Below are 14065 nucleotides of genomic sequence, written 5' to 3'. Positions count from 1 at the left end.
AGGAAGGAACCAACTGACTGATGAAACTCTTCCAGTTTATGATATAGATGTGCCCTTCTTAGTGCGCAGGCAGGCTCAAGCCCAGTTTCACTCTGACAGGCAAGGTACTATAACAATGAAAAACAGCAGAGAAAAACATTAAGATATTTTTATTTTTTGTTTTCATTTATTAATCCCCGTCCTCTTCTGGACACTGAAAAAAAAGTTAGTGAAAGAGTTAAGTTGAATCTTTTAAAAAAAAAAAAAAAAATTCAAGGTTGTGCTAACAGTGACTTTTATTTTGAATAACACTTTGGTTTTACAGTGTTAATACAGGGTTAAATGTATGTTAACATGTTATATTGTGGCAAACGTTTCTGAGTTACGCAGTATATAACCTCTTTAAAAGAATGTTGGGCCCACCAAAAGGTTTTAATGGATTTTGTGTCCGTATTCTTCTTAAAGTTGCTCATCCCTGGTGTAAAGAAGGGAGTGTTTTTGTGGCCATGCACACCTGGGTCTAGGGTGGGGTCTAGGTTCTATTCCTGGCTATATTACAGACTTGTGTGTTTTTAGGCAAGTCACTTAAACATCTCTCTGTTTCCCCGTCTTTAAAATGGCAATTATACTTACCTTCTTTACTGGGAGGATGATGATTAACTCCTTTGTGTATAAAAAGGAGTTTGAGATGTGAAATGGGCTATGTAAGTGTAAAGCAGTAAATTTTAGGAGTATGGGATTTACTTTGCCATCTGAACAGCCATCTGGTGGTATCTCTCTCATACTCTGCTCTCATCTTAAATGCATCTCTCTTCTCCCATGCATAGGTCTCCTAACTTTTTTCCCTTTGCAGATGGTAGCCTTGTCTACTGAATGCTTTGATTTATTCACCGTTCTGTTTCCTGTAACTTAACCATATGCTCTCTACTGCCCTAGTATCTAATTCTGTAAAATATGTTTTGGAATATAGTTTGTGTGAAAAATACTGTACATTTCCATTTCTGTAAATACATCTCCCTCCACCTAAGAAAAATTCAATAGATTTTGAAGAAATATATCTGTAGAGTCCGATTGTCCCTTGGGTGTGATTCTTTCTGCTGTGTAGTGACTATAAGGCTCTGTGTATTATGTTGGATAATCTTGATGTTTTTAGTGCAGAGGAAAGGCAATTTTGTATTTATAGATACACCATGCAAGCAATATGGCATCCTCGGTTAACAAATATCTAATTTTAAAAAAATAATAAACAGTTGACTATTATAATATTTAAATGGACACTATCGACTTGAAAATACAGACAATTTCAGACAGACGTTTATCTTTTACAGTTACAAGTAACACCTAAAATTACTCTGACAAAGTCGTCAGTGAAAATAGCGTATCTTTTATAATTTACTATGAGCATTTGACAGAGCTTTGAGTATTGTCAGTGTCATTGTTTTCTCTTTCATATTTGTCTTTTCCCTTGTTAAACAGATCCTTTTAAACATTGAAGGGGGAGCAGAACAGCCCTAATTTTTTTTAAAGGAACTCTCTTTTTAGGTTTGTTTAAAGTTCAGGACCTACTATTTAAAGGAGGCTCCCTCAGAAACCGGAATTTTTTTAGTCTATTTTTAAAAAAAAAAAATCAAGTTGACAGTGTCCCTTTAAAATTACAGTTTGAAGCAAAGTGTGTTTATATTTAAACACAGTTATGGGTATCTTCTCATAGGAATGTACACAATAGACTTGCATAGACTGAGATTTGGGAAAGAGAAGGATGAGGAAAGAAAGAGAATAGCAGTGAGAGGAAAGGAAAGACGGAGGTGAGAAGGGCCAAGGCGATACCAGGTGGAGGCAGGATGGTGTGCCTGAAGCAACCCTTCTGAAAATATAGCAAAGCACAGCTAGGGGAAAGAGGTAGCCTCCAAAAGATGAAGAGTAACCTCCTATTCTGATACCTTTAGACTATTGGAAGTAATAGGGTTGAGCCACCTAGGTTCTGGATCTTACTATATTATAACTAAAATCACCCACTAATGTTTCTGAAATAGAAAGTTTTTTCTGTTTGTAGGAGGAAGTTATTTCTGTGTAGCTATGGATTCTCAAGCAGTGTTTCACTTTTTTCCATAGGGAACCGTCACTGATGAGAAGGCAAAGGCCACCCACCATATTTATCCTAATCCTACCTCACTGGATGATGGTAAATCATACAGAGTTTGTCTATGAATCTTGTAACTAAAACACTTAACTGCTAAAGTGATGGTTGCTATACAAAACCACTAGGTACGAAGATGCACTCAGCTTAATACTGAGAGTTGTTCAGAAAGCAATAACTTTCAAGATTTGACTTTAAATGGTTTGTAGTCCTAAATGTCCTGCGTCACAATATGGGGGTGGGGGGTTGGGGTACAATGAGTGGTTTTTTTTATAGATCTGGAACTATATTTTCTGGAAAGCATATGATGATGATGTAGGCCTTGATTGAGTGAAAGTCTGTGCTGTTAGCATTAAGCGCTGGCAGCGTAAAACTTGGTGCTATGTACAACAGATTATCACATTCCATGCTTCAGAATTTATAATCTAGAGGAGATGCAAAGGAAAATCAAGACTATGAAAAAGCCAAAGGAAGGAGTGGTCATAGATTACAAAATTTTTACGAATTGGTGGTGTAAGCAGGCCTTGAGACTGAACCTACCATGGACCACCTCTCCCAGTGACTTCACCTTGGTGATTTGTTTTTGCCCCTGATCTCTGGGTGGCAGAGCTAATCCATACAAAATTATGTATTTCAACTCGTATTCAGTGGGATTGTGATAAAATAGCTCCACATCAACACTACCAGGACTAAGTACAAAAATGACACTGAAAACTAACTTGAGACAGGATTGATAGTATATAAGAATAGGTAAAAAGGTTAAATGTTTTGCTTTCCTAATCGTACCTCTTAAGAAACAGAGCTAGATCTGTGGTAGAGAACACTGGAGCCAAAATAAAACACGTAAGAATTAAAAACTACTTTGTATAGTTTCATAGGGATAGAAGTGTAGTTAGCATCCTTGCTTCCCGGTGCATGTCTGAATTGGTTAAGCCACAAGTGGCAGTGAAAGCAATATCAATGAAAATTAATCATAGAATCATAGAATATCAGGGTTGGAAGGGACCTCAGGAGGTCATCTAGTCCAACCCTTTGCTCAAAGCAGGACCAATCCCCAGCTAAATCATCCCAGCCACGGCTTTGTCAAGCCTGACCTTAAAAATATCTAAGGAAGGAGATTCCACCGCCTCCCTAAGTAACGCATTCCAGTATTTCACCACCCTCGTAGTGAAAAAGTTTTTCCTAATATCCAACTTAAACCTCCCCCACTCCAACTTGAGACCATTACTCCTTGTTCTGTCATCAGCTACCACTGAGAACAGTCTAGATCCATGCTCTTTGGAACCTCCTTTCAAGTAGTTGAAAGCAGCTATCAAATCCCCACTCATTCTTCTCTTCCGCAGACTAAACAATCCCAGTTCCCTCAGCCTCTCCTCATAAGTCATGTGTTCCAGTCCCCTAATCGTTTTTGTTGCCCTCCGCTGGACGTTTTCCAATTTTTCCACATCCTTGTAGTGTGGGGCCCAAAATTGGACACAGTACTCCAGATGAGGCCTCACCAATGTCGCATAGAGGGGAACGATCACGTCCCTCGATCTGCTGGCAATGCCCCTACTTATACATCCCAAAATGCCATTGGCCTTCTTGGCAACAAGGGAACACTGTTGACTCATATCCAGCTTCTCGTCCACTGTAACCCCTAGGTCCTTTTCTGCAGAACTGCTGCCGAGCCATTCGGTCCCTAGTCTGTAGCGGTGAATGGGGTTCTTCCGTCCTAAGTGCAGGACTCTGTGCTTGTCCTTGTTGAACCTCATCAGATTTCTTTTGGCCAAATCCTCTAATTTGTCTAGGTCCCTCTCTATCCTATCCCTACCCTCCAGCATATCTACCTCTCCTCCCAGTGTCATCTGCAAACTTGCTGATGGTGCAATCCATACCATCCTCCAGATCATTTATGAAGATACTGAACAAAACCGGCCCCAGGACCAACCCTTGGGGCACTCCACTTGATACCAGCTGCTAACTAGACATGGAACTATTGATCACTACCCGTTGAGCCCGACAATCTAGACAACTTTCTATCCACCTTATAGTCCATTCATGCAGCCCATACTTCTTTAACTTGCTGGCAAGAATACTGTGGGAGACCGTGTCAAAAGCTTTGCTAAAATCAAGGAACAACACGTCCACCGCTTTCCCCTCATCCACAGAGCCAGTTATTTTGTCATAGAAGGCAATTAGATTAGTCAGGCATGACTTGCCCTTGGTGAATCCATGCTGACTGTTCCTGATCACTTTCCTCTCCTCTAAGTGCTTCAGAATTGATTCCTGAAGGACCTGCTCCATGATTTTTCCAGGGACTGAGGTGAGGCTGACTGGCCTGTAGTTCCCAGGATCCTCCTCCTTCCCTTTTTTAATGAAATGAGTGGATTAGATAAATAAAGATCATATTGCAGTTCTAATTGAGATTATCATCTGATGTTACATAGTTGATCTAGAAGCATTTTATCATGCTTATATCATACAACATCTAGCTAGCTATTAAAGAGCCTTACTTATTAAGATGAGACAACAGAAAGTGCCTTTTTCAAATTTCATTTTCCAATTTAACTTTTTCTGTGGGACTGGATTTCCCTGATGCACTATATCACAAAGAAAGCTGAAATAGTGTTATGTCCTGACACCGGATTTCCACTAGATGGGAGTGTTTAGCCCTGTGTAGACTGCAGCATGTTGTGTTTTATCCTTTCGCATCCCTTATTGAATGTGTTTTGCACTCCAAGGGACATAATGCTGGTACATAACTACCTCATTTGTGTTCAGAAGCTCTCTTTAATCCATTTGCTTCCTGAATAGGGATGAGTGCAGTTTGACATCTTTGGCGAATTTGCAACTATATTCTTAGATAGAGATACATGGCTCTGTTTAAGTCCTGACTTTATTGAGCTTCAGGGACAGCATGACTGCAATGGAGCCATGAACTCAAGAAATACTGTTGCATAGTTCAGACTCGCAAGCTAACCTACATTTAAAAAATCAGTTTGGGTAGTGTTCTCCAAATTTCTAAATGCCTCTCCCCCTTCTCCAATGCCATTGGGGGGTGGGGGGAATGAATATTTTAAGACACCTTTTAGAAACAGCTAGCATCATTCAGAAAAACCACTATTGACTCTGTAGTGCCAGATACCTATCTAACTGTATTGGAACCATGCTCACGCTCTTACTGCAAGATAAGCAAAAACTCATTTTCATTGTCCCTGGTTTGGCCAGTATCCACGCACCAATTGTCATTACAGGTGTCTTAGTAATAGCGTTCTGCATGAAGGAAACAAGAACTGGATTACTAGTCTCACTAGGTCAGCATTGCCTTAGAAGTTCTGCTAAGTTAGCACACACTTTTCCTAAAAGTTGTGTTAGGAATTATTTTGGGGATGTTCTATAGCCTGCATTATATAGGAGGTCAAATAGATGATCACAATGGTCCCCTCTTGCTTTAGAATCTATGACTTTTCCCTCGTGTAAGGCTAGTATTTCCCCCTTCAAAACCATCTTCCTGAAAAAGGAGCATTTTTAAGGATTGTATCTGGAACACCTTATCTGGAAGTTTAATTCCTGTGAAACAGGCTGATGGGTGTAAATCAAACTAGGGGAATGAGTGACAGGCTATTCAGAGCTCTGACAACGACACAGTGGGGAGGGGTGGGGGGATAGATATTTTCCAATTGACAAGAAAAACCTCTGGAGGGAAAGGGTTGGGCTTCAAACTTTACAGTAGTTAGAACAGATATATTTGTCCTGGGGAACTAGACTTCCTGGCTTTCTCCACCTTACTTCTGCCTCTTAAGCAGCCCCTTACTGAACCTTGTACTGCAGGAGATGTTCTATGCTCCATACCAGGTTCTCAGCCTGGTAAGTTAGAGTTAGAAACTAGCAGCAGGCAGGGAGAGATGACCAGCTAGAATCGGGGAGGTGGGGGGCAGGCTGGGTGAGGGAGAGTTTTCAAGGGCAGGCAAGTCTTAACCCACCTCTACTTCCCATCAGCTGGAAATCCTCCCCCTCTTCTAGTACAGTGCCTTCAAGTGACCACTTTCAAGCCTTTACACACTGATCAGTCACCAGGGTGCTAAAACTCTGGGGATTAGCCAGTGACCTCAGGGTTAAAGTCTGCAGTGTCAGCAATGGAGACTTAAACTCTTCAAGTGGGTTTATTCTTGTGGACAAATTGGCAGTGGGTCCATTTATGAATCTATAGGGGCCTAAAAGGAATACAATAGGCCTTTGTTTAAAAAAAAAAAGACTAAGTTGTAGTGTGGCAACAAGGCTGCTCAGGTGCCCTATGTTTGCAGCAGCTCTATTCTTTACCTATCTCATTCTGCTACTCAGGACTGTGGATCTTGCATTTCTAATGGCCCACTGCAGATCTTGTCCAAAGGCCAGGAGTAGGGTTTTTAGGACAGATGAGAGTCCAGACGAAAGCTAATCTTGCTGCTTACCCTGAGCACACTGTAGCTCAATTAAAAAAAGTATCTTAAAAAACAACCTGCAGCTTCCCTGCCTCCTTTGACATTTGGTAGAGGTGCCTGAAATAAATCCTGCTCTTATTATGGCAAAGCCACTCTGCTTGAGTTAGCTTACTATCTCAATCTGACTTTTCTTTCTTTTTTTTTTTTTTTTTTTTCATTTTGCAGATGAATGGTTGAGACCTGTGATGAAGAAAGATAAGCAGGTGTTGGTGCACTGGGGCTTTTACCCAGACAGGTAAAGAAAGGAGGAGGGGAGAGAACCTTCATCTCTAAATCCTGAAAAAGCTTGTTAAAAAAGAGAAGTGTTAAATCTTAGAAGTTTGAAATTGCAGATGATTTAATCCATCTCATACAGATGAACTGTTCCTCTTACTTTAGTGGGTCTTATTTCTCCTGATGTCAAACCACCTTCTGCTCTGCAGCTGTGATTAAGTTTAGTGAACTTGCACATTGTTTTTCAGAACAAAATGGTGACATCCCAGCTTTGTATGGTCTGTACTTGTGCTCTTCTTTTCTAGTCCTACAGAATAATGCCACAGGGTCAGGCCCGTTAGTTTCATGTAAAAGAAAAGTTTAAACATCCCTCCTCCCCCACACACGCACTTATTTTCACCATTTTGCACACCATCTGATTGGATTGTTTCAGGTGTTTTTTAATGACTGTACAACACAGGCTAGAACACCCAACACACAGAGTATTAGTCTCATGCTGTATGGGCTCCTAGTGACTTAGTAATTCTTGCAGTACCCAGAACTAGAGAAAAGAGAGTTTGTTCATTCTAATAATACTTGAAAGTTATATTGGCATAGCTGTGTGTGTCGGTGTGACTAAAACACACCCCTGATCAACAGAGCTATGCTGACAAAATCTCCAGTGTAGGCACAGTTATGTTAATGTAGCTAATGCAGTTCAGAGAGGTGGTGGTCCTACACCAGCAGAAAAACTTCTGTCAGTATAGGCTGTGTCTACTGTAGAGGGCTATGCCAGCATAAGCTCCATAATGTAGACGTAGCGTAAGAATAAAATCTACACTGTAATACAGCTGCTCAGTGTGATACTGCCAGTGGTTATGGACTGGTGATATGGCACCTTTTCCTTCAATGTCTGTGATAGACCTCGTAATTTACCCTGAATCTCCTGAGTCCCAGTCCAGTGCCTTTTCATAGAATCGTAGGATAGTCCAGTCCCCTGCAGTCAAGGCAGGGCTAAGTATTATCTAGAGCAGTGGTTCTTAACCTGAGGTGCACGCCCCTTGGGGGTGCGAAATGCCCTTTCTGGGGATGCGAGACATGCCAGGCTTTTTTTTAGAAGGTAAATCATCGAAAACACAAATTAAGCACAGGCACATAAGTACAACTACTTTGTTTCATCAAACCTATGTATTTATTAACATTATACATTTTTAAACTATTACTGTAATATACAAGCAAAAAATATATCTAAGTTTAAAGAACTAACCTACTTCAAAGATTTTTGATAAGGGCTGCGAGAACATATTTGGATTTTTGATAAGGGACGCGAGAACATATTTTGAGAACCAAAGGGGTGCAGGCTGCAGTAAAGGTTAAGAACCACTGATCTAGAGTCTAGACGGTCCCTGACAGGTGTTTGTCTAACCTCCTCTCAAAAATCTCCAATGATGGAGATTCCACAACCTCCCTAGGCAATTTATTCCAGTGCTTAGCCACCCTAGCAGATAGGAAGTCTTTCCTAATGTCCAACCTAAACCTCCCGTGCTGCAATTTAAGCCCATTGCTGCTTGTCCTATCCTCAGAGGTTAAAAAGAACAATTTTTCTCCCTCCTCCTTGTAAGAACCCTTTATGAACTTGAAAACTGGTATGTCCCCGCTCAATCTTTTCTTCTCCAGATTAAAGGCCTATTTTTATTTTTATTTTTTTTCAATCTTCCCTCATAGGTCATGTTTGCTAGACCTTTCGTCATTTTTGTTGTTGTTCTCTGGACTTCTGCAGTTTGTCCACATCTTTCCTGAAATATGGTGCCCAGAACTGGACACAATAATCCAGTTGAGTCCCAATCAGCACAGAGTAGAGCAGAAGCATTACTTCTTGTGTCTTGCTTACAATATTCCTGCTAATGCATCCCGGGATGATGTTTGCTTTTTTTGGCACAGTGTGACACTGTGACTCATATTTATTTTGTGATCCACTGTGATATCCAGATCTCTTTCTGCAGTACTCATAGAATCATAGAATGTCAGGGTTGGAAGGGACCTCAGGAGGTCATCTAGTCCAACCCCCTGCTCAAAAGCAGGACCAATCCCCAATTAAATCATCCCAGCTAGGACTCCTTCCTAGGCAGTCATTTCCCATTTTGTGTGTCACTGTCTAATCCCATTTTATATTTTCATAGATCATAAAACCAGAAGAGCCCCTTAGATCATCTAGTCTGACCTCCTGTATATCACAGGCCATTAAACTTCACCCAGCTACCCCATATCAAGCCCAATAACTTGTGTTTGACTAAAGCATATCTTCCTGAAATTGATTTGAAGATACCAAGAAATGGCAAATCCACCACTTCTCTGTTAATTTGTTCCAATGATTAATTGCCCTCTTTGTTAAAACCACAATTAACTACAGCTGTTAGCTGAGGATCTTTATTACTGATGGTGTGATGTAAGAGGCAGAACACAACTACATTTTCAGATCCCAGGTAGCTTTCTGTGTTGGTTGTGTGTATGCTTAATATTTAAAAAAAAAAAAAAAAAACCCACACTTTTATATATTGACCTAATTGGATTGAAAGTTATTAAATATACAACCCCACCAACTTATTTCTCAAAGGCACTGTTTAGAGTGTAATTGCACCATACTATGTAGTGTGAATATGAGATGAAAATTTACAGTAGATAAGAATTTGTTTATAATCATGCCCATTACAGCCATCCAATAACCAGCATGAAAGTAAATCTAAATTTTCCCATGGAACTGTGTAGATTTCAATGACAGCTTGGTGTAAATGGCCTTTGCACTAGGAATCTGCAAACCTAAATGTAAAAATTTCTATTGAAAAAAATCCCTTCCTAGGGCCAAAATGTCCGTTGTGGTATGCTTGCAGGACTCGTTGATTTCAACAGGGGTTGTGTGTATGTGTCCAGTAGAAGTGAACACCAAATTCGCAGGTGGGAGGGATGGGACCACACTTCCTAATTACTTCTTCATTTTGCAATAAAGCATTTTTAGTACACTTTTATTTTTACATCAGTTATATTCAGTTCTGCGTACCAACTGTGTCCATATAAAAATCAGATAATCCAGCCAATTAAAGTGAGAGCAAAGAAATGCTGTGGCCTGCTTGGGTCTTTATCACATGCCTAGTGTTGATTACAAAGTTATCTGACTTTTTTTCGGTTGAACTGTTGCAAGTGACCATTTTTTGGGATGGCACGTAATTTGGTGAAACAGGAAAATAATGGTCAGATGGATTCTATAGAACTAGAGGCTTGTGGGAAAGATTATATTGCTGCCTTTTATTTTCGGAGTCTAATGAATCTTAATTAAAATCGATAAGGTTAAGAAACATGGGAGCAACTTAGTAAATTAATGGTGCAGAGAAATAAGAATTCACTTAGGAATTCCTTAAACACCACCGAAACCTGAAATTATCAGAAAATATATAATTTACTGTTCGTGAGCTTTTATAAATTTCTAACTCAGAAATTTAAATTTCTGTATTGCATCAGTTGCATTGAATCACTCCTTTTTCCACTGCATTTTTTTTAATATTCCTCTGAGAGAAGCCAGCAAATTTTCTTATGATAGAAAATAACTTGACACCATTCTGTCCTAGTGGTATGATTTGAACATGCTTTGATGGCTCAACAAACGCTCTTGCCAGTGGTTTTTGGGATGAACAACCTAGAGGACCAATTCATTTTTTCTCTTCTGATTTCCCTTTTAGCTATGATACTTGGGTTCATGCTAGTGACATTGAAGCTGAAATTGAAGATGCTCCAATTCCAGAAAAACCATGGAAGGTGAGAGCCTTTAAGAAAATTGTTCTGAAGTGCTATTTAAGTATGTTGTATCCTGAGGTGCTGTTCTGGAGGGTGTTTTGAAAGGATGAAGATGTAATAGAAAGACGGCCTGAGATATAAGGCCTTGTGTTAAAGGCCTGGTATGAACCTGAGGCTAAAAACTGAGTCTGTGGATTTATCGAGCAGTTCGATCAGAGCCTGTTGTATGGGCTATTTGGCCAGAGTCAGTACAGCACACAAAAAGAACAGACACATGCAGCCAAACATCTAACGACAGATGCATGTGCATGCAGTCTTTCCCACTTACATGGAAAAAGTCAAAATCAATATTTTTAGTATCACAATTAACATATAAAACACCCACATTTCTTTGGTTTGGAGATGACCCAAATGTTGCTTCTGGTGATTATAAAGAACGGGAAAGAGGAAATAACACATCCCTGTTATGCCAAGGATAATCTCTTACATTTAATTAGGCCTCATTCAAAGTGCTCTGTACTATGAGAATCTCTTTACTCACCACTAAATTTCAGCCACTGCTGAGGTAGAACCTAGCAACTGTTTAGTTGGGCATAGCATCATCATACAACCGTTTAGGACTGAGAGTGGAAAAATACCATTTGTGATCAAATTTCAGGGGAAACTTGGATAGACTGTAATATACAAACTGAGATCTGCCTAGAACATGAGGGTAGCATCCTTATGATTGGACCCTGATTTGGTTGGTCCCTGGGCATTACTGTAATGTAAATGTTAAATAGAATCCCCCAGGAGTATGATTATCATCCTGGGAAGCAGTGACTTTGAGAAAGATTTGGGGGTTGTGGTAGATAATTACCTGAATGTGTGCTCCCAGTGCTGTGATCAAAAGGGCTAATGCAATCCTTGGTTGCATAAACAGGAATCTCAAGTAGGAGTAGAGCGCTTACTTTACCTTTGTATTTGACGTTGGTGCAACCACTGTTGGAATGCTGTGTACCATTTTGTGTCCGCAATTAAAGAAGGAAGCTGATAAATTAGAGAGGGTTCAGAGAAGAGCCACAAGAATGATTAAAGAATTAGAAAACGTACCTTATAGTGATAGACTCAAGGAGCTTATCTAATTAGCTTAACAAAGAGAAAATTTAAGGGGTGACTTGATTAGTCTGTAAGTCCCTACATGGGGGACAAATATTTAATAATGGGCTCCTCAATCTCAAAAAGAAAGGTTATAACACAATCCAGTGGCTGGAAAGTTGAAGCTAAACAAATTCAGACTGGAAGTGAGGTATACATTTATAACAGTGAGAGTAAACTAACCATTGGAACAATTTACCAGGGGTTGTGGTGGATTTTCTGTCACTGACAATTTTTAAATCAAGATTGGACTTTTTTCTGAAAGATCTGCTTTAGGAATTATTTCGGGGAAGTTCTGTGGCCTGCGTTATACAGGAGGTCAGACTAGATTAACACAGTGGGTCCCTTTTGGTTTAGACTCTCTGAAAAAGTGCCATGGTATTTTTAATCCCCAAAGGTAATCAGTATCTCTCCAGCCCAGGAAACATCAGTGCCGTGCTCGCGGAGTCTGTTTCAGGCCCTTGCCTAAGGGCATAACTTTGTGGGTTTTTTTTTTTAAAAAAACACAAAATATGAAGTAACACAAAACAAATAAATTCCCCTGATCAAAGCATGCTGCAGACCCAGAGGTCTTTCCCCTAGCCTCTTAGTCCTGAAAGAATGACACACCCCTTTCTTTAATCCCAGCTGAGTTATGTGACAGGCAAGCAACTCATAACCCTTTCCTGTCTGTTTCATCCCTTCATAGTGTCTCCTCTGAAAGTTGGCAATTCCAGTATTACAGCTCCTTTAACAGCATATTGGGCATTCATAGAACCATCAAGTCATCTAGTCTAACCCCTTGCCAAGATGCAGGGTTTGTTGTGTCTAAACAATCCAAGACAGATGGCTATCTAGACTCTTTCTGAAAAAACACTTATTTGGTTCTTTTTGAATCCCCAATACCACTTTCTGTAGTACTTGAATCAATGCCCCTGGGGCATTGTAATAGAGGCAAATTCCAGGTCTGCTGATTTTTATTTCTCGTCTAAAATTGCCTTGCACTTTCACTTCCCACAATTGTTATGTAGCATTGCAAGGTTCTCTGAGAACTAATTTGTCTCATCCAAGAGGTAGCTGTATTTCAGTAAAAAGAAAAGGAGTACTTTTGGCACCTTAGAGACTAACCAATTTATTTGAGCATAAGCTTTCGTGAGCTTCAGCTCACTTCATCGGATGCATACTGTGGAAAGTATAGAAGATCTTTTTATACACACAAAGCATGAAAAATACCTCCCCCCACCCCACTCTCCTGCTGGTAATAGCTTATCTAAAGTGATCACTCTCCTTACAATGTGTATGATAATCAAGTTGGGCCATTTCCAGCACAAATCCAGGTTTTTTCTCCAACCCCTCAGACAGAGACAAACACCTACAAGATCTCTATCAAGCATTCTTACAACTACAGTACCCACCTGCGGAAGTGAAGAAACTGATAGAGCCAGAAGAGTTCCCAGAAGTCACCTACTACAGGACAGGCCTAACAAAGAAAATAACAGAACGCCACTAGCCGTCACCTTCAGCCCCCAACTAAAACCCCTCCAACGCATTATTAAGGATCTACAACCTATCCTGAAGGATGACCCAACACACTCACAAATCTTGGGAGACAGGCCAGTCCTTGCCTACAGACAGCCCCACAACCTGAAGCAAATACTCACCAGCAACCACATACCACACAACAGAACCACTAACCCAGGAACCTATCCTTGCAACAAAGTCCGCTGCCAACTGTGCCCACATATCTATTCAGGGGACACCATCACAGGGCCTAATAACATCAGCCACACTATCAGAGGCTCATTCACCTGCACATCCACCAGTGTGATATATGCCATCATGTGCAAGCAATGCCCCTCTGCCATGTACATTGGTCAAACTGGACAGTCTCTACGTAAAAGAATAAATGGACACAAATCAGATGTCAAGAATTATAACATTCATAAAACAGTGGGAGAACACTTCAATCTCTCTGGTCACGCGATTACAGACATGAAAGTTGCGATATTACAACAAAAAAACTTCAAATCCAGACTCCAGTGAGAGACTGCTGAATTGGAATTCATTTGCAAATTGGATACAATTAACTTAGGCTTGAATAGAGACTGGGAGTGGCTAAGTCATTATGCAAGGTAACCTATTTCCCCTTGTTTTTTCCTACCCCCCTCTGCCCCCCCCGGACGTTCTTGTTAAACCCTGGATTTGTGCTGGAAATGGCCCACCTTGATTATCATACACATTGTAAGGAAAGCGATCACTTTAGATAAGCTATTACCAGCAGGAGAGGGGTGGGGGGAGGTATTTTTTCATGCTTTGTGTGTATAAAAAGTTCTTCTACACTTTCCACAATATGCATCCGATGAAGTGAGCTGTAGCTCACGAAAGCTTATGC

At 40.3% G+C, this 14065-nt stretch overlaps 1 protein-coding gene across 4 annotated transcripts in view; it reads left to right on the top strand.

Moving 5' to 3' along the window:
- The window catches only part of SMARCC1 (SWI/SNF related BAF chromatin remodeling complex subunit C1), a 178057-nt gene that overhangs the window by 29799 nt on the left and 134193 nt on the right, over positions 1-14065 (top strand). For all 4 annotated transcript variants that reach the window (XM_073334923.2, XM_073334922.2, XM_073334925.2 and 1 more), the window contains 3 exons: positions 2092-2161; positions 6745-6814; positions 10503-10578. In XM_073334923.2, the coding sequence (XP_073191024.1) occupies positions 2092-2161; positions 6745-6814; positions 10503-10578 (216 nt within the window). The remainder of the gene's footprint in view (positions 1-2091; positions 2162-6744; positions 6815-10502; positions 10579-14065) is intronic.

The sequence above is a fragment of the Lepidochelys kempii genome, chromosome 2 (genome assembly GCF_965140285.1).
Source record: "Lepidochelys kempii isolate rLepKem1 chromosome 2, rLepKem1.hap1, whole genome shotgun sequence".
NCBI classification, from domain to species: domain Eukaryota; kingdom Metazoa; phylum Chordata; order Testudines; family Cheloniidae; genus Lepidochelys; species Lepidochelys kempii.
The sequence above is the reverse complement of the archived record's forward strand: the minus strand, read 5'-3'. Positions and strand labels throughout refer to the sequence as shown.